Genomic DNA, 24219 nt, shown 5'->3' on the forward strand with positions numbered 1-24219 from the left:
TTATTTGATTTGTATGACGAATTTTTTTTTATTAGTGGCAAGTATGGTAAACTATCATTGAACAATCTGGAAGATTACTTAACAGTAAAAACAGGTGCTGTCCTTTTCTTTGTGAGACAGAGTCTTGCTCTGTCTCCCCAGCTCGAGTGCAGTGGCATCATAACTCACTGCAACCTTAAACTCCTGGGCTCAAGTGGTCCTCCTGCCTCAGCCTCCCGAGTTGCTGGGACTACAGATGTGTGCCACGATGCCTGGCTAATTTTTCTATTTTTAGTGGAGACTGGGTCTCCCTCTTGCTCAGACTGGCCTTGAGCTCCTGACCTCAAGCGATCCTCCCGCCTCGGCAAGTACTTTCTTATAGTTCAAAAACCCCCTTTATATTATTTAAAAGTGTAAACTGTAGTAAAAGATTGAAGTTATTGCTCACTATATTTCTTGCACAAATTAAATCCATTTTGCTTTCAGGGCTAGAAAACTTACATCACCATTAGCTGTTTCCCTGGAATCTTGTCATATTGAGTTTGATTGCCTGTCTGTAAAAGATGGATGGTAGTGTGACTGTATGATATTGAAAATATCCGTTGGCTAGTATATAATAGCACTGTGGTTTAGTGGTGTTTGCAAAAGTGATTGATGGATATGGCCGTGCAGTCATACAGTAGTAAGAAGTGAGAGATGGGAAAGACCTATCAGAGTATATTGTGCCAGTGTGGGTTTATTTCCTAGGAATAGTCATTTACCGTAAAAATATTGAGAAGTAAATTCTTCTTTGGAGACAGAGGGTAATGAGGGTGTATCATTATGCTTTATCTTTCTAAGGTATGAATACTCCGTGTACTTTATTATTAGCATGAAAAAGATAGCGATTGTATGGTAAATACTGTTTAGAGAAGCGCTTCCTCCATGTTTCATAAACCTACACAGTTCTGTTCTTTGTGTTTAATGAAATTTGTGTAAGAAATAGTGTGACTGTTTTTGATTAGAGGAATATTTTGTTTCACGAACTAGATGAAGGTATTCTTCCTAAACTGATTGTGTTCCCAGATTAGTTGTTAATTACTTGGAATTAGGAGTCATGATGATAAAATTTCTACCCCATACACAAAAGGCTGTGAATTCTAAGCCTCTGATGGCTTGTTTTCTGAAGTGAGAAGCTAATGCAGAGTTCTGTCATTAGAAACAGCAGTGATTAGGAGAGACTGGAAACAGGGTTATGGTGAGGATTGGCAGGAAGACTCTTTCTCCCTTCATTCCTTCTTCCTCTTCCTTGTCCTAGCTGATGTGAGCTGGGCAGTAGGAGTGGAGATTAAGAATGAAAGGAGATTGCATCACTTAGCACTCTTTCTCCTTTTTTTTTTTTTCCCCTTCTGCTGGCAACCATTGATGGGGAGGAAACAAGTATCTGTAGCATGCTGATTTATCCTATATTAAACAACTGTCAAATTATTTAATAATATAAGGACACATGCAAATTATTTCCAGTGTAAATTACAGAACAAATACCTTAAGGACTCTTTGTATCTCATTTATCTATCCATAGAGCCTATAATTTCAAATGCTTATAATGAACTGTGATTTTTATCAGCATTTCCCAGATTTGAGTCATACCACTTTGAAAATTCATAGGGAAACTCTTCATAGTTGTTTGAAGAGGAAAACCAAACCAAACCAAAAGAAAGCAGAGAGGTAGTGTGACTCCTCAGCACAGCCCTCTCCATGTGTCAGTGCTGCTGACCTCCGGGAGCACTCGGTCTTTCCCATCATGCCATGAGATAAAATTTTTGGATAGTCTTAATTTATGTCCATTAATTAGTTAGCTGCTATTAATAATATTTATGAAACATGCCTTCTTAAATATGAAAATATTAGACTATTTCCTGAAAGCCAATTGGGCTTTATTAAAATTTGGAGAACATTTTTATTGAAGCCATAATTGTCATGGGCGATACACATGAGAGATCACCCTGTAGCTAGCCTGTCAGACTTTCATGAGCCTTCAGAAATTAAGGGGAATGAGTGAGTTTGTTTTCTTGTAAGCTGTCACATTCTTCTCTTCAAAGTGTCAGCCTGAGTCGTGCACAGATAAATATTAGAAACTTTCACCTTTTTCCAGTTGATTTTTTTGCCCTAACTTACTTTAGTGCTATAATTTTTCTTTTTCCTCTAACATTTAATTCTTTTTTGTACTCTAAAAACGTGCCTGAAGAATAAGTGGATCTGAAAGATCTTAATTGACATATATTATTTCTTTTAATTTTTGAAATATGAATCTTTCAGACTCAGGAAACCCTAGAGGTAGCTCCAGTAAGCTGAAGGTATATTATAGAAAGCTCAATCTATATATAGTTTATTAACTTAAAAAGAAGAAAACCTATAATATTTTTGCTACACAATAGAGATTCTAAAAGGCAATGGAAAGTAGAAGGATAAGCTTTGTAAAATCAGCTAAGCCAGATAAAAAGTGCCAGTTAATTTAATATGTTTTTATTGACACTGTCACATATGAACATCACTGTTTTAGGCATGGTGAATCAACCATAAATCTTGTCTTAAAGTCTAGAAGGGCTTTCTAGTAAGGGCTGGAAGACATGTTCATAAATAACTACAACATAAAGCAGAAAGTCTTAAGCGTCTTGTGAAAAAAAGTACAAATAAATTGCAAGAGAGACAGTTACCTTCTAGCTAGAGAAGAAATTTGTATAGACTTGAAATAAAGTGTTGTTTGATCAAGATATCAAAGGGTTAGGTTAAGTTTTAGAGTTAAGGAAGGAGGTAATATATTCCAGGAGTAGAGGAAATTAGTATCTGTGGAAGCACAAGTAGGTGCTATAGAAGAGTGAATTGCTGAGTTGCCTAGTAATTGCTAGTTACCTCTGTAAAATACACAGAAGGGGAGGTGTGTGTTTGTGTGTGTGTATTATGCATATGTTAAATAAGACTAGATAGGCATCTAGAACAAGATAGCTTGACCTAAATTCAAGGAATTTGTTCTGTATTGAAAAGGCAGTGAAAAGCCATTGAAAGCTTTCAAGTGGAGGAGGGACACACCGAAACTGAAGGTGGGCTAGCAGCAGGGCAGCAGTTAGATTATTATAGTAATCTTGGTGAGACTGGGTGAGGGGCTGAGTCGGGCAGCTTAGTAGTAATTAAGAGGAGGTAATGAACATGTGAGGTCCCACTGGATCAATCAATAGGACTTGGCAGTTAATTGATGTGGGGGTGATAAAAAGAGGAGAAGCCTCTAGAAAGTTTGAGAATTACTAGCCCATTAGATAATAATACTTTGTATATGGAGCTTTAGAATTCATAAAACACTTATATCTGAGACTTTATAACTCTGTAAGTTAGTTACATTAGAATTCTCCTTGTTATGGATGAGGAAATAAAGAACTTAGGGGTTTTTCTGTGGTTGATACAGAGAGTAAATGCATATCTAGGCCTATACCTGGAGTCTTCCAGTGTCTTGGCCAGTGCTCCTTTCTCTAAAATACCCTTCCTTGTGAACCTGGGGAGAGAAACCCTGGCCTCTAGTCCCATTGTATGCCAGTAAGTTTTGAATGTGGGCAAATTGCTTTACTTTCTTTGAGCTTTAGTTTCTCTGGATGCCCTTATCCTTTCTATCTTGCAGGAATACTTGGAGGGCAAAATACACTGTTTTTATTTTCATCACCTCTTTATTCAGCAAATAATAATGAGCACTAAATAGTATGCTTGGTACTGGAAATACAAGATGTTACAAACACAATCTCTGCTTTTGTGTGTTCCACAGATTAGAGGATGACATAAAACATATAAATAAATAATTATAATAAACCGTAATACGTGCTCTAATACGGGTATGTGCTTTTGGCTATAGAGCCACGGAGGAAGACAAGTCAGGAAAGGCTCCAGAGGGAGCTGTGAACTAAGTCTCGAAGCATGATTAGTGGTTTAAGAGTAGTAAAATATTAAAGCAGAAGGCAAAATAATGTATCATCATCAATATAGTAGCTATTATTTGTTGAAAAGCTTATAATTCTGACTACATCCCTGCAAGGTAGATATTTTCATTTTATGAGTGAAAAAATGTTGTGATTTGATCACAGTATGTGATAAAGTCAGTATAGTACATTAGGGAGGTGCAGATAGTTCAGTATCACTAGAGTGTAGTACATGAGTGACATAATGGATAAAGGTAAAACTGGAAAAGCCTCAGTGCTTTGGAGGTACAAGTGTACTATTTATTCTAGATATTAAAAATAAAGATAATAAAACCGAATGGTAGTTTCGTGACAGACAGGAGAGAATATTTTAACCTATATGAGAGACAAAGGATTAATAGTCAGTAAAATGCCCAATTAAAAATTGGTTACTGTGTAGGCCTAGATGTTTTCACTGATCAGTTCTCTCAAACATTTAAGGAAGATACAAAACTAATTTTATAGAAACTCTGAGAAAATAGCAGGAGGGAACACTTTCTAACACATTTATAAAGCCAGTATGCCTCTGATACTACTATGTGACAAAGATTTTACAAAATATTAGCAAATGGAATCTAGTAATATGCAAAAAGGATAATACATCATTATCAAGCGGGGTTTATTTCAGAAATGCAAGGTTAGATTCGTATTTTAAAAGCCATACGATTATTTTGATAGATGCAGAATAAGCACTTGACAAAACTTAGTACCCATTCAGAGTAAAGCACTATTAGCAAATTAGGACTAAAAGGGAATAATATCCTCAATCTGATAAAGCGTATCTATGAAAAACCCACAGCTTAAATCATACTTAATAGTGAAATATCAAGTGCTCTTCCCAAAGATCAGGGAAAAGTGAGGATACCCACTCTCTTCATTCTTTTTAACATTGTACTGGAAATTCTAGTCAATGCAGTAGGCAAGAAAAAGAAACAATGGATGAAATCAGATAGGAGGAAGTAAAACTGTTTCTATTTGTAGTTGACATGTTTGTTTACATAGAAAAACAGAAGGAACCTAGAAAACAATTATTAGAACTAATAAGGGTATTTATTTAGCAGTAAGGACGTAAGATCAGTATATAAAAATCATTGTATTTAGCAGTAAATGAAAAATTTTAATTTTAAAAATTCCATTAAAAATAGCATTAAGAAACATAAAATACTTAGAAATAAATGTAACAAGAAATATGTAATACCTGTACCTTAAAGACTATAAGACAATGCTGAGAGAAATTAAGGAAAACCTGAACAAAAGAAGATATTCCATTCTCATGAACTGGATGACTCAGTGTGGCTAAGATGTCAGTTCTCCCTGTATACAGTTCCAATCATAATACCAGCAGGCTTTTTGTAGAAAATGCAAAGCTGATTCTAAAATTTATTTGGAAACACCAAGAACCCAGGATATACAAAGAAATTGTAAACAAAGAGGGCAAAGTTGGCAGACTTACTTTAACTACTTCAGATACTTATAATAAAACTGCAGTAGCCAAGACAGTATGTGTAGTAGATTGAATAGTGTTCCTCTAAAATTCACATCCACCTGGAATCTCAGGATGGGACTTTATTTGGAAATATGGTCTTTGCAGATGTAACTAGGTAAGACGAGGTCATACTGGATTAGGGTGTACCCTAAATCAAATGACTGGTGTCCCTATAAGATGATGAGACATAGAGACAAAGACACAGAACCTCATGTGATGATGGAGGTAGAGACTGGAGTGATACATCTGAAAGCCAGGGAGCCCCAAGGATTGCCAGGAGCTCCCAGACGCTAGGAAGAGGACAAGGAAGGATTTTTCTGTGGAGTCTTCAGAAGGAGCATGACCTTGCTGATACCTTGATTTTGGACATCTAGCCTCCAGCACTGTGGAAGAATAAATTTTTGTTGTTTTAAGCCACTCAATTTGTGATACTTTGATGTTAGTGTCTCATATCTTGATAGGGGTTTGGGTTACACAGGTGTATGTAGTTGTAAAAACTCACTGAACGGTGCACTTAAGATTTATTTATTTCATTAAATTTTACCTCAAAAGAAAAAGATCTCTAAACAAATGTTGGACCATACTTATTGATATGCAAGCTGAAGTGATCGGGGGTGAAATGCACTGACGCCCACACTTACCTCAAAACGCATTATAAAATGGACTGATGGGTGTGCAGAAGGGTGGGTAGATACATGATAACATGACAAAAGCTAATATAAAATGTTAATTGTAGAAACAAGTATTTAAGTGTTCATTGTATAATTATTTTGATTTTTCAGTACTTTTGGAATTTTTCATAAAATTGGAAATTTTTGGGAAAAATGGTTACCACTAATGGAGAATGATTACAAAAATTATTGTACATCTATACTGTGGAATATTGTGTAGCCTTTATCATTCTGCTACATAGAAAGATTTCTAAGCCTTTCTTTTAAGGCAAAAACTAGTTTGCAGGGTATTTAAAAAATTAACATAACACAAAGCTAAATGTTTATAAACACACGTAAATTCTTAGAGGAAGTTTGGGGAGGAGATAAGCATCTGTTTATATCTGAGTAGTAGTTGGGAATTGAGGATTTATGATCAAGGAGAGCTTTGGCTTCGTATGAATGCTTGGCACTTTTAGGGCAAGAATGTATTCAAATATTAAAAATCAATAGAAAAGAAGGGCTAAGGGGTCACGGAGGGGCTTATATACATGGGGATGAAAAGTTTAACGGTCGTAGTAGTCAAAGAAATGTAAAAAAATAGTGCAGTGTCATTTTAGCCCATCAAATTGCAAAGATATTAAGAATGTGAAGGGCTGGGAGTGGTGGCTCATGGCTGTAATCTAGCAGTCTGGAAGGCTGAGACTGAGGATTGCTTGAGGTCAGGAGATCTAGACTAGCCTAAGCAAGAGTGAAGCCCTGGTGTCTACAAAAAATAGAGGGAATTAGCCAGGCATGGTTGTACATGGTCTGTAGTCCCAGCTACTCAGGAGGCTGAGGCAGGGGGATTGGTTGAGCCCAGGAGTTGGAGATTACAGGGAGCTATGATGATGCCACTACACTCCAGCCCAGGTAACAGAGCAAGGCACTGTCTCAGAAACAAAAAAAAGAATGTGAAAATACGTATTATTAGAGGTATGGAGTTGAGTACTTTCTTACATAGCAGTGGTGGTAATATAAATTTATAGAGCCTTTCTGAAAGGCAGTTTGACAACATACCTCAACAGCCTTAAAAAAAAAAAAAAGAAGAATACAGACTTCAGTAGATAGTAACATGGAAGGATATATCCTAATACGTTAACAGTGGATATCTTGGCAGTGGGCTTATAGTCGATATTTCTTTCCTTTTTGTTTGTGTTAATTTCTACAGTGAAAATGCACAACTTTTAAGAAAAATTTTGCTTTTAGTGATGTTTATAAGGACTAGATAGGAAAGTGGAAAATACTTTTGTTTTCATATTAGATTTAAAAATATACTAAATTGTTTAAACAACATAATTTCAACTGACAAATGCACCTATGTGAGAAAACAAATACTTAGTTGTAAGTAGTGGTTATGTTAATATTAGGATCACAAGATTATGAAAGTTTTTCCTCTTTATTTGGATTTTGGAGTGATATACTTTTATAATGAAAGATCGTCTAATAAAATTTGATGTCCTAGACCTTTTATATAAATTTTATTTGATATTTTTCATTAAGATTATTAGTAACTTTTCAAAATGTTTATAGGATCTAAATAGGTTTAGACCAATGGAGAAAATGGAGTGACCTGTGATTTGTCTTACATTGTTGATTTGTGATTGGTTACTTTTTATTTTTTTATTTTTTATTTTTATTTTTTTTTGAGACAGAGTCTCATTCTGTTGCCTGAGTGCCGTGGCATCAGCCTAGCTCACAGCAACCTCAAACTCCTGGGCTCAAGCAATCCTTCTCCCTCAGCCTCCTGAGTAGCTGGGACTACAGGCATGTGCCACCATGCCCGGCTAATTTCTTCTATATATTTTTAGTTGTCCAGCTAATTTCTTTCTACTTTTTTAGTAGAGACGGGGTCTCACTCTTGCTCAGGCTGGGCTCGAACTCCTGAGCTCAAACAATCCACCCGCCTCGGCCTCCCAGAGTGCTGGGATTACAGGCGTGAGCCACCGCGCCCGGCCTGTGATGGGTTACTTTTTAAAAGCTATTTGCTATGAACTATTGAAAGATCTGTGGAAATTTCTCCTTTACAGAAATGACATTGGTTTTTCTGATTTTACCAGGTACAGATTCTACTTACTCATTCAAAGTTCAGTAGTCAATATTTATTTAGTACTTTGTGTATGTCAGACATAGTACTTTAGTCATGTGTGAGTATGTCTTTAATAAATATTAGAGCACAGTTAACAGATTTAGTTGGTCAAATATTCTAAGAAAAAAGAAATAAGTAAATATCTCTTTTCTATTTTGATGTTTGCAGATATTTAAATCATTTATAATGTTTTGACTTTTGGCAAATTCAGTTGCTCTATTTTAGTAGCTTTTCCGTGTTTCTACACACTGAAGGAAGGTAGTAGGAAGATAGCCTCTCCACAATCACCATGATGAGGTTGCAGTTATTACAGTTCTTCAAGGTTAGGGCCCACGTATGAGGGTCACAGAGAGGGTGCAGGGCTTTCTGCCATGAGATTCATGAGGTCAGTGACCACGTCTGTTATTGTTTACTGTTCTGTCATCTTCTGACACAGATATCTGACACAAAATAAATACTCAAATGTTTGTTTACCAGCCAATTGAATGAATCTGTGATCTAAAGAGAGATGATGGGAAAAGTAGGATTTTAATTTTGAGATTTATTGTATCAATTTTAATTGAAACATATACATAATCAGTTTATGGGACTAGAATAAAAGTTGGTACACACATGCAGGGAAATACTTGCTGCATATAATTATCTATGCAGACTATCCAGTAGAGGGCAGGGCTTTACTTGTGGGGGAATTTAATACAGCTTTCCTTTTCACCATCATAGAAATGCTTATATTCTTTATAATTATCAATTATCATCATCATAAGTAATAAATGTTTATTTTTCTTTAATTGTTACAGAATATTTGACAAACAGCTCTTGGCCTTTTTAAAATTAAGAAACAATTTCCATTAAAAAAAACTTTTCCTGCTTGCATCTCCGTTTGTGTTGTACAGATTAATAAATACTTTAGTAAGAGGTAAGATTTGCATAAAGATATGTAAGAAGGCATAAGATCATGTTTGGTCTTTAGATTGTGCATCCATCTCAAGTAACATTGGGGTTGATTATGTTCTTAAGTGGCATTTTTTAGGTTCTCGTTTGTGTTTCCAAAGCAGTGTTTGACATAGGTCTAAAGTGTTGACAGTTGCGAAGAAGTGCAGTACAATAATGGTTCATCAGATAAATAAGTGATATTGTAAAACTTGTCCACAGAGCATAGTGGCAGCCATTCACGTGTCAGTTTTAAAAGGCAAGAACAGGTACCCAAAGGAGAACTGTCAGCCTATTAAGACACTTGAGGTTAAAAATCTTCAGGTTTAAAATGTTTGAATAGGCACTTCTCTTTATCCCTCCCCTTAAATATGGCTAAGAACAGTGGATACCATATGTGAACAAACATAAGACTCTGAAAGATGGAGGGAAGAAGCGTGGCCAGCTAGGGACTGTGGGACCCTAGGAACAACATAGCACGAGTGTAGTATCAGTAGAGGCCTAAGGGAGAGCCTGAACTCTCATCCCAACCCAGTAGTATCAAGGTAGGTCTCCCTGTTTCCACCATGGGCAGCAAAGGCTGAGAGGTGAACCTGAATTTTCACCTGTGGCATATTTTCCCTAGCTGGCAGCAATGAGGCAGCTATTCCCTTCCCCTGTTGGCTCAGTGTCACAGAAGGCCTGCTAAAGCAGAAGATTTAAATAAGATCTAAAGTTTTAAAATATTCAGAATATTCAGATTTCAATAAAAAAAATCACTCATCACCAAGAACCAGGAGTATCTCAACTGAAATGAAAAAAAAACATCAATGGACACCAATCCCAAGGTAACACAGATGTTAGAATTATCTCACAAGTATTTTAAAGCAGCTGTCACAAAAAAGCTTTAGTGAGCAATTATAAACATGCTTGAAACAAATGAAAACATGGAGAGTACCAATAAAGAAATATTAATAGAAGCTATAAAGAAGAACCAAATGGAAATTTTAGAACTGAAAAATATAAGAACTGAATTATTTTTAAAAATTCATTGGATGGGTTTAATAGAGACTGGGAATGACAGAGGAAAGAATCAGCAAACTTGAAAAACATTAAGAGAAATTACATAATCTGAACAACAGTGAGACAATAGACTAAAAACAAGCGAACTAAAAACCCAGAGTTTACAGACCTGTGGGACTATAATAAAAGATCTACTGTTTGTCTCATTGGATTGCCAGAAAGAGAGGAGAAAGAAGGTAGAACTGAAAAAAATGCTGAAAGAAATGATGGCTGAAAACTTCCAAAATTTGGCAAAAGACATAACATGCAGATTCAAGAAGCTGAATGAACCTCAGATAGGATAAACCCAAAGAAATTCATGCCAAGATATATTACAGTCACACTTCTTAAAACCAAAGGCAAAGGAAAAATCTTGAAAGCAGCCAGAGAGAGAGAACACGTTAGGGGGAAACAACTCGAATGACAGTGAATTTCTCATCAGAAAGCATGCAGGCCAGAAAGAAGTGAGTGGCACAACATTTTTGGACTGAAAGAAAAGAATTGTGAGCCCAGGATTCTAGATCCAGTGAAAATATTCTTTAGGAAGGAAGGGGAAACCAAAACATTCTCGGATGAAGGAAAAGTGAGAGAATTTTTCATGAGCAGACCTACCCTAAAAGAATGTCTAAAGGAATTTCTTGAAACAGAAAGGAAATGATAAAAGTAGGAATCTTGGAACATGAGGAAGGAAGAAAGAACAATAGAGATAGTAAAAATAAATATAATAGGCTTTTTTTTCTCTTTTTGAATGTTATAACTTGTGTTTGACATTTTCACTGTTTTTAAAAATTATAAAACACTGACTAATATAGTTCTTAATATATGTAGAGGAAATATTGAAGACATTTATCTTATAAATGGGAAGATTAAAAGGATTTAAAAGAAGGTAAAGTCTCTGTACTTTACTCGAACTGGTAAAATGTTGACACCAGTAGTAAATGGTGATAAGTCACATACAAAGTAATGCTAGAGCAGCCACTTAAAAAAATCTATTCAAAGAGATGCACTGAAAAACACTTTAGATAAACAAAATTCTAAACTATGTTTAAGTAACCCCAAGGAGGAAGGGAAAAGAAAACAGATGAAAGAAATAAAAAATGAAATAACCATTTAAACATAAATGGCCTAAATTCACCTATTAAAAGACAGATTTACAGAGTAGATTAACAAAATGACATACTGTGCTATTTACAGTAAGTTATTGCTGAGAACAATATAGGAAGACTGAGAGTAAAAGATAGCTTTATTTGTAATAGCCACAAACTGGAAACAACCGAAGTGTTTATCAGTAGATGAGCAGCTAAACAGACTGGTATAGTCATAGTGTGGAATACTACTCAGTAGTGAAAAGGAATAAACTATCGATACTTGCAACAACTTGAGTGGATTTTAAGAGCATTACACTGTGTGAAAAAAGTCAATTTGAAAGGACACATACTATATTATTCTATGTATGTAACATGACAAAATTATAGAAATGGAAAACAGATCAGTGGTGCTGGGGGTTAGGGATAGAGGAAGAAAGTTAAGTGTGACTATAAATGGGTAGCACAAGATCTTCATTGTAGTGGAATAGTTCTGTAACTTGATTTTGGTGGTGGTTACACAAATGTACATGTGATAAAATGGCATAGAATGATATGCATTATATCATTAATTTTCTGGTTTTGATAGTGTGCTGTAGTTATATAAAATATAACCATTGAGGCAAACAGGATGAAGGTATACTGGACCTCTCTATACTATTTGCAACATCCTGTGACTATGTAATTATTTCAAAATAAAAAGTTTTAAAAAGCAAAAAGATAAATTATAAGCAGGAAGAATTTGAATATTTTAGACAAATTCATTAATATATTTTATACATTTTCAGATATAGGAAAACAAGTATCTTTAGTGTGTACCTCTAAAATAGTAGAATGTCTTCTAAGAATTTGTGATTTTAAAAAAATTTTAGTTTTCGTTTTTAACAGAGTTAAAGAGGCTTAACATGAAGAGGCAGCCATTTAACCACTCTGAACTGTTTACCTTTCTTTTTTTTGTTGTTTAAATGTGTTGACTTCCTACTTCAGAAGATTAGAATTTAGCTGTTTTCACTTCCCCCACTACCACTAATATAGGCCTTATTTCTACACCCCCATTTTTTCACTATAGTTCTCATAGTCATTTCAGTTACATCAATATTCAGGTTTTTTCAGTTGGCTAATATAAACAGTATTCATATCTAGGCTATCATTGCTTTTCCTCTCTTGTACAACTTTTGTACAAGAAGAACAACTTTTGTTTTCCCCAGAATTAATAATTGTCTTTGTTCACTTGCTTAATTTTCTATATACTGATGATTAATTGAAGCCCAAACTCCCTGAATTGCAAATATCTTTTTGTTCATTCTGCATATCAATTTACTCACTACCTTAATTTAAAGAGAGAGGTAAATATAGGTTGCGTTTTAGAACTTTGGTGTAAAGAAAATTCTTAGTGTTAGAATTTACTTGCAAAACCAGAGTGAATGTAAATTCTTTGTTACTTTTTCTATTTACACACATACCTTGTCCAGCTGCAGATAAACTAATGGTTTTACCTTTATTTCAGTTAGCTCCTGATAGCCAAGAAAATCTGGAGGTACTTATGAAGAGTCTCTCCTCATTAATTCTAAACATTGGTCATATAGGGAAGTGGGGAGAGCTGTGGAATAGAGACCAGAACACTCGGGTTCTGGTCTAGTTGCTAATTTACCTCAATCTAGGATGATCAGCTAACCTCTTGGCTCAGCTTTCTTTTCTCTGTAATAATGACAAGATCAGACTGGATTATAACTCAGACCATTTCTAGTTAAAATACGATTTCAAGTAGATAAATGATGTACTTCAATTCTGACTGTATATGTAATATCTCTAAGTTGAGTATTGTCATTTTCAGTACTTTTAAAGAAATATCCTGATGTTTACAGAGAAATTGGATTAAAAGCCCTAAAGTAATATCTAAAGCCTTATAGTGATAGGAAATTATAAAAGACAAAAATGGACCGTGACTACCATCTTTGTTGTGCTTCAAATTATGATATGAGAATTGTGGTTTTAACTTCCCAAGGGTTCCTAGAAAAGGAAAATTCTGAAGCTGTAGGAAATCTCACTGTTTACTACCCAGTAGGTTAGATTTGATCCATACAGTATGTTCTGAAATAATTAGTGTGGCTTTTGTGGTGATTTTTTAAAATTACACACTGTTGAAGCTGGATAGGTCCTTGGGGACTACTGAAAGAGTCCTTGGTTGTCTAGCAGTTTTTAGCTGTAACCAGGGCAGAATGTACTATTTGTTATTTGCACATGTTTTATTTAATTGTGAATGTTGATGTGAGAGATATTTGATATTTGGGATACTTAATTTGTTTTCAGAGGGTATTAAGGGTAATTATATGCATTTGGAAGTGAATTTTTTAGGTTTGTTGGTGTTCCTGTTGGTATACTTTTTTATATGTGTTTGGTGATGATAATGTGCCTCCTTATGGGATTCCGTGAAAAGCAGATATATAATTTAATTTCATAACAAACATTTATTCATTGGTTATTATTCACTGGTTAATATTATTCATATATTGGTTTTCAGGTACTTGAAGAAGCAGAAGCTCAACATTTATATCAGTCCATTTTGCCTGATATGGTGAAAATTGCACTCTGTCTGCCAAATATTTGCACCCAGGTTAGTGGAATGTAACTTTGTCTCTAGCTTTCCTGAGACTCTAAATTGAATTTCCTTTAAACTTTAATGGCCCAGGTCAGAGAGAGAGAGAGATGGGAAACAGTTTTTGCCAAAGAGTATGGTAATTTTGCTATATTAAGGAAAAGGTTAGAGGCTAGAGCGAATTCTGCAAAAGGACATTAAAAATGCAGTATTCAATTTCTGAGCTTCAGTTTACACTGTTGAAGTTTGTTTACTCAACTTTTCTTTTTACAAGATTGTTTAAACAATCTCTAACTTAAAAAAAAATATAGACATTATTCAAAAACGTACTAATGGCTTTGGAATATTTTATTCTCAAAATAGCTTAATACTACTCACTCCTTCCTCACCTTCTTCAAAGTAATGTATTTTATAACAGATGAGTTCATGGTACTTTAATTTTTAAAAATAAAAGAAAGAATCTATATTATTTCCTTTTGTTTGGAGTATATTACCTATATATTGCTACATAACAAATGACCTCAAAATTTAATGGCTTAAAACAATTAAACATTTATTATCTCACAGTTTCTGTTGGTCATGAATTCAAAAGCAGCTTAGCTGACCGAGTGGTTGTGGCTCAAGGTCTCTCTTGCTTGCAGTCAGGATGTCAGCCAGGGCTGCAGTCATCTGAAGGCTAGACTAGGGCGGGAGGACCCATCTCTAAGTTGGCTCTCTCATGTAGTTGTTGGCAGGAAGCCTCACCACGGGCCTCTCCATAGGCTGATTGGATGTCCTCATGACACAGTAGCTAACTTCTCCAGAGCCAGTAATCCAAGAGGGAGAATAAAGAAGCTGCAGTGTCTTTTATGATCTGGTTTCTGAAGGCACCAGCATCACTTCTGATGTTTCTGTTCATTTAGAAGGTAGTCACTAAGTCTAGCGCTACCCAAGGGAAGGGGAACTAGACTTCATCTCTGAAAAGGAGGCATATCAAAAGAATTTGTAAGCATATTTTCAAGCCCCCATAGAGGTTGTTTTGTTCTTCATAATTTTCTTCCTGTTTCTCACAATAGTGGCTTGAATTTGCCCTTGTCTTTTATTTCTAGGGCCAGCCCTCTTGCTGCATGGATGTTAGCCAGGGTTCTAACATTGTTGCTCACAGGGTCCCTACAGACATTTGGGTGAAACAATTTCTGAATGTGTGGGATGGTCCCACTCATTGCAATATGTCATTGGGACGCCCCAAAAATCACAAACACAGTCATCAGGGCAACCAAAAAAACACCCAGGCATATCCAAATGCCTGCTTGGGGCCATGTCACCTTCCACTGAGAACCACTGAACATTTTTCAACACGCCACATTTGTTAACATTTTACTGTGATGTTTCCAATTTTATATAACTTTGCTTTTGCTGCAGTAACGCATTGTGTCTGAAATGTTTTAGTCTTGGGTAGGTGAAATATTTTTTAAAACATTTCTTCTTGTTTTTGTTGGAAGTTATTTGCTCAATTATATTCCATGTTCATTCTTTTTTCTTCCTCTCCTTTTCTTATTTAGTAAAATCTCTCACTACCTCCTAGTTCTGCCTGACTTTTACTTCTCCTGTGAAGCCTTCCCTGCTTCTCTTAGCCAAGATTTATCCCTCTTGTAGCACTCAAATCATAATTAACATGCTGTAATTCTTATCATTATATATCTCCTACCACCAGATTATAATCTTCTTCAAGGGAGATCCTCTTTATGTCCCTGGATTTTGTGTGATGCTTAATTATTAATAAACGCTTTTTGAATTCAATGTGTAGTTTATAGTCAACAGTATTTGGCCTTTAGGTGAAGATCACTTAATCTTCTTCTCTTCCCCTTATGCATAGGAGAGAAAGCTCCCATATTTTATTTAATGAGAAAATTTTATTCAAAAGCATTTAAATTTGCGGGCTACAGTAAGAAGTCATTTGGTCAAACCCAAATCAAACTCCTGGCTCCCCGGCCTTTTGTCTTGGCATAGAACAACTTTCTTCTTTCATTAGCATATTAATGGGGAGCATCCTAATTCTGTGCTCTGCCCTCTACTGAAAAGTCAGCCTCTACTATGAAAGTTAATATTTCAAGTTGAGATCAAAATATGTCTTTTGGCAAATTAAATTATATATGTTGGTATTTAATGATGTATCACATGAAAGTACTTGAGGCCAAATCTAAAAAGTTAATTTTAGTTTTATAAAAGGAAAATTGATGAAACAAATTTTAGATAGGAACTTTTTGAAATATCTTGCTTCATAGTGACTAACCAGCCTCTTATTTTGTCTAGCTGAGTGCTTTACAATAAGATTTACATCTCTCATTTCCCAAAATATGAGCATTTCTCCTCACCAAGAGAGCAGAAATTACTCTATTTAAAATTATACTATTTGTTTATATGAGGGACAAGAAATATTTGTGTTTAAAGTCCATTAAGCCTAAAATATTTACCACTAATTTTTAAAATCTTTTTTCAGAATAATTTCCTAAATGGTAGTTAAAAATTCATTTCTCACTAAAACCAAGTAATAGTTTGCTTTAAGCCATTGACAGACTGTCACCTTTTCTAAACTCATTGCTGGGTCTGAATAAATATATAGGATGGAAAATGGAGATCAGTATGAGCTCTCTATTTCCTCTTTCTGAGAAAGGGTGATTGCTAGGGCCTGAAAGGAGGGAGAATTTTGGATACCATAGGGAAAATAAATTCTTTACCTTTCTCTCTTGTTTGTTTACCTTTGGATTTTTCCAAGAGAAATAGTTGAATTGCAAGTTTAACCTATTCTTTTTCCTAGTAAATGCTTATTCTAGCAATGATGTGTATTTCCTAATCATTAGAGAAAGTTGATTGTTACAGCATTGCAGTTTTGATTTGTGGTGTCTGCCTTTCCTCGGGTTCATTTTGGGTGTTGATTCCTGAGGTATGATCAGGACGGTGTTCTCTAGGCATGCTGGTTTGAGATTAGTGCAGATACCCAGCACTCTTAGTTCTCCGTCTTACTGAAAGGGAGAAGGAAAAGCATCTCTGAATATTACGTGGGAGCATTTTGAAACTTAATGGTAAGCTGATGGGTAAACTGATAGTTGGTCTTTGGTTTTACCAGCATGTCTTTAAAAAGATAGTTTAACATTTAAAATAGAATAAAACCCACTGAACACAGTACTCAGATCCTGTGGCTTATAACTGACAATAAAAGGTCAGTGAATTTGGGTTTGATACAGCTAGAAGACATTTTAGACATAAAAGATTTGAAGGAAAAATGTCCTGCATCTTCCTTGACTTGGAATGTTTGATTATGTAAGAAATGCCTATCTTGTTACAAGTTATATATACAGAACTCTATGTGGTGGTTTTTACATGTTCCATTAGTTGCTTTAATAAAGTTAGATTTCATCACATAAAAAAATTGGCAGTGTGAGGTATGATTCAGAATGAGAGGGAAAAGACTTATTCATTAAATTATTTTCCTTAAATCATTTATTTAGAATTAAGAAAAATTGCTCTAACGATTTTTAATGTAAATAAGAACAAAATTTCATATAAGCCCTATTGCATATTTCTGTTTTATCTTTGTTTTAATTTTTCATTACATGGGCAATGTGTTTTTATTTACTTGCTAAAGCAATCTTCTTTTTCACTAATAAGTAATGTTTTGTGTTCTCTTCACTGTCATTATTATTGATTAGAAATCTGCAGTTTGTCAAATAAGTACATTTTTCCAATCATGCTTGATAAACAGCCCTTGACTAACAGTATTGCTGATTTAAGGATTCAAGAGCGGCCTGAAATTGTTCCTGCCTTGATTTAGCAAATGCAATTTGGTGCCTCTGCTTTCGAAATTGCTAAACTAATTATTGCTCTTCTCGTCTGTATTTTTTGTTTCCTCTATCAGCCAATACCGCTCCTGAAACAGAAGATGAATCATTCCATCACAATGTCACAGGAACAGATTGCCAGTCTTTTAGCTAATGCTTTCTTCTGCACATTTCCACGACGAAATGCAAAGATGAAATCGGAGTATTCTAGTTACCCAGACATTAACTTCAATCGGTATGTTTTCAGAGAACACGTCTTTAACAGTGAAAGAGAAAGGTGGAAGGAACCAATAATATTTTTTGAATGATTTGCTAAGGGTCAACCATTTTATATACAATGATCTAATTTAATCTTTGCAATAAAGTAAAGTAATGTTTCTACCAATTTGCAGGCAGGGTGATTAGAGTTCACAGAGATTAAAGGACTTGATTGGGGTCCCGGAGCCATTATGTCACAGAATTGAGGTTTCATCTCAGGCCTTTCTTACTCCAAGGCCCATGCTCTTCCCATCCTCTCAGATTGTCCTCTTTCTCTGAGTGCTGTGGATTCGATGTGCCTCTTCAGTTTGATTATTCACGGCAACATTTGTTGTGTTTATATTCCTTATATGCCGAAATAATGTTAAAGGTGGGGTAAAAGTCCTCCTTTTCATAAAGGTATTATAAAATAATAGTATAAAGTCATTAGGTTATCTTATGAGACTTGAAAAATGTACTTGTTAAGATAAAAAATGAAAGGTGACTTGGACTTTTTATAGACATGATTCATTTATCAGTGTAATATTTTTTAAAGGAAGACAAATGTTCAAATTATTTGACTAAATTAATATCTTGTGAAGGTATTGATAAAGCTTTAAATTCCATTTTCCCAAGTGACTACGCTATCATCTACTAAAACATCGTAAAGGGATCTTTATGGCAAATGAATATAATCCCCTTCCCCATTCCCCCGGCCCTCATCCCCACCTCTGTTTCTTTCTTCACTTGAGAATTATCTTTATGAGATCTATAAATAGAATATGAGTTTACTTCCCTAATGTCAGGGGCAAGACTTAAGAAAATTGCTGTAATATGTGCTCCTCTTTCCCAGCAGGTTGTGAGTAATGCCCTTCCCACCACCTCTAATCACCCCTGTCTTGCCTCTGACGCTGGGTCAGTGTGGGCAGTGTGCGGAGTAGGAGGTACAGTCACGGAGCAAACAAACAAAAACCACTTTTGTTTGTCATACTGTTTTGGTCTTTAAAGTGGAATAGTGCAGTAATACCACTTACTTTAATTTGCCTTCTTTATGTAATTTCTTTAAAAACTTTTTATTGACTTATAGAAAAGTTGCAAAATAGTACCAAGAATTCCTGTATAAAACTTAACCTAGCTTCACTTTATGTTAACATCTTATGTAACCATCGTAAAATGATCAAAACCAGTAAGTTAACATTGCTATAATACTATTAACTGTAGACCTTATTTTTTTTTTTTTTGAGACAGAGTCTCACTCTTTTGCCCGGGCTAGAGTGAGTGCCGTGGCGTCAGCCTAGCTCACAGCAACCTCAAACTCCTGGGCTCAAGCGATCCTCCTGCCTCAGCCTCCCGAGTAGCTGGGACTACAGGCATGCGCCACCATGCCCGGCTAATTTCTCTATATATTTTTAGTTGTCCAATTCATTTCTTTCTATTTTTAGTAGAGACGGGGTCTCGCTCTTGCTCAGGCTGGTTTCGAACTCCTGAGCTCAAACAATCTGCCTGCCTCGGCCTCGAGAGCTAGGATTACAGGCATGAGCCACCATGCCCCGCATAGACCTTATTTTAATTCTACCAGTTTTTCTACTCTTTTCTTTTGTTCTTTTTTTTTTTTTTTTTTTAATATTTAGAGACAGGGTCTTGCTCTGTCATCCAGGCTGGAGTGTAGTGGCCTAATCATAGCTCACTATAACCTTGACCTCCTAGGCTCAAGCAATCCTCCCACCTCAGCCTTCAGAGTAGCTAGAACTGCAAATGCATGCCATCATGCTTGACTAATTTAAAAAAAAATATTTTTTTCAGAGACAGGGTCTTGCTATGTTGCCCAGGCTGGTCTCGAACTCCTGTCCTGAAGTGATCCTCCATCCTCAGCCTCCCAAAGTGCTGGGATTACAGGCATGAGCCACCGCACCCGACCTGCTATCCTTTTTCTGCTCCTGGATTGTATTCAGCATTCCACATTTCATTTAATTGTTTGCTTAGTCTCCTTTAACCCATTCCTTTTTTCTTTTCTTTCATGACTTTGACACTTTTGAAGACTACTCATCAGTTATTTTGGGAAATGTTCTCAATCTGGGTTTCGCTGATTTTTCACAATTGGAATGAGGTCATGCATTTTTGGCAGAATGCCATGGAAATGATCTTGTGTCCTCAGTGCATCACTTCAGTGGGATCATGATCCTTCTTATTATTGCTGATCTGTTGGCTAACGTAGTGTCTCCTCAGTTTCTCCACTTTAAAGTTACTATCTTTCCCTTTGGTATTAATAAATATTTTAGAGGAGATAAAACACTATGTAAATATTGTTTTGCCTCACATTACACCCTACTAGTTTGAGCATCCAATGGTGGGTCTTGTCTGCAATGGTTATTTCTGTAGTGTTTGCCCGTTATGATTTTTCTGCTTCCCTCTTCTACATTTATTAATTGAAATAATAGTGTAATGAAGAGTGTCCCTTCTCCATTTTTATTTTATCAGAATGGACTCATGAATATTTATTGTATGAGTTAAAATTTAATACTATCATTATTTATCTTACTGCTGAAATTGTTCTAGCTTTGGACATTAGTGCTCCTTCAGGTTGGCTCCTATGTTCTTTGAATAAGCCCCATCCTTTTTTTGAACCTTTCCTTTCTTTCTATAATCATAAGATGTTCCAGGCTCATCTTATGCTGCAACACTGTAATCAACCATTTTCTCAAGGATTCTTGGTTTTTTAATTGTACAGTGGTATTTAGAGACCAAGATCTGGATGGTAGGTGTTCTCATTCCTACTAGAGTGTCATTGTTTCTTTTTCTTTTTCTTTTTTTTTGAGACAGAGTCTCACTCTGTCACCTGGGCTGGAGTGCAGTGGCGTCATCATCGCTCACTGCAACCTCAAGCTCCTGGGCTCAAATGATCCTCCTGCCTCAGCCTCCCGAGTAGCTGGGACTACAGGGACACACCACCACGCCTAGCTAATTTTTCTATTTTGTGAAGAGATGGGGTCTCGCTCTTGCTCAGCCTAATCCTGACCTCAAGCAATCCTCCCACCTCTGCCTCCCAAAGTGCTAGGGTTATAGGTGTCAGCCACCTCGCCTGGCCATGTGTCATTTTTTCTAACACAACTTACTTTATGTGGGCAGCATTTCTTCTAACTCTGCGTGACAGTGGAGATATGCATTCACATTTCTCTCCAGTGTCATAGAGTGTCAGTCTCAAAGGCTGTATTTTTAGCCTTGTAAAGTTATAGAATGCTTCTCTCTCTTAAGATGAGAAAAATTCTAGAGTTCAGCTGTAGTACCTAATAAAAATGTTTTAATTTAAGAATTTAAAAGTAAGACATTTTGGTTTTTTTTTTTTTTTTTTTTTTAGCAGATTTTAATATAGAATACTCAGACTGTCATAATTCTAGGGTTGTATTTTTAAAGCTCTCAAACTTGAAAATATCTATGAAAATCTTTGTTGTTATATATAGTTACTCTTCATTATCAACACTGGGGGTTGGAGGAGAGCAGCAAACAATGTAAAATAAAGTCATCTGAGAGAATTTCTTTAAAACCTCAGTGTTGGCAAATAGGATGGTATTTGTTTTATATTATATCCTCTTTGGTTGCATAAATACCAGTTGTGAGAGGCATATTTTTAACCTCTTTTTCCAAATCTGTACAGTAGCTAAGTTTATTTTAAGAGAATAGTATTTAGTCATTCAGTTTAGTTCAAATATACAGTGAGCAACTATAATATTCTCCACTGTGTGTTAAGTGCCTTGGGGTTACAGAGGAGGGATCAGCCAGTTTCTGAATTCTTACTTTTATGTAGTATTATCTCATATTTAAACTTCACAACTGCCTGGTGCCCTTCTCTCCTCCACATGGCTTTTATTCCTCCTTCACAACTCAGTTCACTTATCACTTTTTTCTAGTATCTCTGATTCTGCTAGAATAGGTTTGCTACTCCTCTGGGTTCCTGTGGCAGCCTGTATATACCTCTATGTAAAGGAGAGGGGCATACTGTTATGACACTCTGTTGGAGAAGGATATAATTTAATAAAGAAAAATAGCTTGTTGCTTTGGTTTGATTTTGGGTTTTTTTTTCTTTTTGCCTGTTTTTTATTTGTTTGTTTTTGTTTATTTTTTTGTTTTTGTTTTTTTCTTGAGATGGGGTCTTGCTATGTTGCCTAGGCTGGTCTCAAACTCCTGGGCTCAAGCAGTCCTCCTACCTCAGCCTCCTGAGTAGCTGGGACTACAGGCATGTGCCACTGTGCCCAGCATAACTTTTGAATTAAGTACCAAAGAGTGAGTAGGAATTTTTACCAATGAGAAAAGAAGAGGTGATTGCATTCTAGTTGGGGGGAGAGCATGTGCAAAAGTACTGTGGTGAGAAGGAACTGACATGCCCAGGGACTGTGAGAAGATCAGTGTGGCTTCAGCACAGAATGAGAAGGAGAGGGGAGAGGCTGCAGAAGTAGGTGGGGGCCAGATCATGCTATGCCCACCTAGCCATCTGAAAGCAATGGGAAGCCATTGAAGGATTTGATTTGGGGGTAGGAGGATACTGGCACACATGCTCAGATTTACATTTTCAAGTTTATTTTGACTGTAATGTGGGGATCAAGCGGAGAGAGGCCAGAGCACATGAGTTTACCAAGTTGGAGAGGTGATTGCAATGCACCAGGAAAGACAGGATGGTAGGTGGGATAGTGCAGTGGTGAGGACGGAGGTATGGAGACATTTGAAGGGGCAGTTAGTGTGAGGGTGGCAGACTGGATTGGCCGATGGGCAGAGAGAGGCATCCAGGGTACTTCTTAAGTTTGTACAACTAGATATGTGCCTTTAGTGCCCTCTACTTTTCCTTCTGTACCACCTACTCTAATTTGTTAAAATTGCTTATCTGTCCGGTTCTGTGTTGTTTTCACAAAATCTTGTGCATTGCAGGTCTTCAATAAATCCTTGTTAAATGAATGAAAATAAGTTTTGCAGACAAAACATTTGAGAAATTAAGTGACTCATTTTGAGTTATGGAGCTGGTTTGGTGCAGAGTGCTAAGATTGTGATGTAGACCCTTTGTTCTCAGTCTCTTTTTTACTTTTCAAATTATATCTTATTCTTAGGAATTACGAGATGTTATTTATAAGCCACATATAATAATAAACATAGTTTTTACCTTTGATTTCCTTAGTAATTGAGATTGGATTGAGAGGAAACAAAGAGCATTGGTATTTGTAATTGCAGTGATGTAAAGGAACTATTTATTAGTTATAATTTTTTTGCTTATAATTACTGTACAAATAGACTCACCGGCAGTTGAGGGCTGTGCATCTTTTGCAGGTCTTCTTTTATAATATAAGAAAGGAAATGGTCAAATTTTGTACGTAAGTAGAGAAGTGGAAATTTAATTTTGTAGAAATATAATTGCCTGTTTGCATGAAGACTATTAGTTATACAACTAATAAGGATTCTTCCAAGAGTAAGTAGCTTTTCTGTGTATTTTGAATAAATGATTGGTTAGGTCTAGGGTCTGTTGAATGCTATAAATTATAAAATTTCTAACCAAAATTCTGAAAACAATTCTAGTGGTTCTGGGGTGGTTTTTTTGCTTTTTCACTTTTCATACAAAGTAGCCCTAATTGATAATGCTTTAGAGTTGGTGTCTTAGTGGCCATTCACTGTTTCTGTGTTGTAAGTAAGCAGCTAGTGCGTTTATCTGTGTGATCTCTGAGATAAGCCTATAATATCTTAGTTCATGGCTTTCTCAGAAGATTTTTTTTAATTTTAGTAAGAGCTGTGCATCCTCTTACTAAGTTAAGTTTGTATCAGAAAGCCTCTTCTCTAAAAGTTATTTTGAAAAACTTTATTATGGGCATTTTTCAGGCATACTAGAAAATAAGGAAAACAGTATCCTGAACCCATGTTTTCATCACCCAACCTCAATATTTACCAGTATTTTATTTGTTCCTTTTTCACCTGTCCACCCCTTTTTTTTACTAGAATATTTTAAAGCTAATTCCAGACATTCCATTCCTTTAAGAATTCGGTATTTAAACTATTCATAGATACCGTTATTCCTAATTCTTGGTTAAGTATGTATAGACTTTTTGTCCCGAAAAGCTTAAGGAAGGCTCTCTGTGGATAACGGTATATAAAATATCTTCTCCATCAATAAACCAAGGAAAACCACAAGAAAGAGAGAAGGCTAAGCGTGATTAGAATTAGGTAGGTTTTAACAAGAAATAAAAAATCGTACATAAAATTCAGTCTCAATTATGTTAAAATATCTGTTATCTGTTACTATACCTTTGTGTTGACA

At 35.7% G+C, this 24219-nt stretch overlaps 1 protein-coding gene across 1 annotated transcript in view; it reads left to right on the top strand.

Annotated features, from left to right (window-relative positions):
* Positions 1-24219, top strand: part of PARG (poly (ADP-ribose) glycohydrolase) — a 163850-nt gene that overhangs the window by 45687 nt on the left and 93944 nt on the right. Inside the window, exons 8-9 of the mRNA XM_012658406.1 lie at positions 13801-13893; positions 17771-17928. Coding sequence (XP_012513860.1) covers positions 13801-13893; positions 17771-17928 — 251 coding nt within the window. The remainder of the gene's footprint in view (positions 1-13800; positions 13894-17770; positions 17929-24219) is intronic.

Source organism: Propithecus coquereli, unplaced genomic scaffold (assembly GCF_000956105.1).
Source record: "Propithecus coquereli isolate 6110/MARCELLA unplaced genomic scaffold, Pcoq_1.0 Scaffold585, whole genome shotgun sequence".
Classification (NCBI taxonomy): domain Eukaryota; kingdom Metazoa; phylum Chordata; class Mammalia; order Primates; family Indriidae; genus Propithecus; species Propithecus coquereli.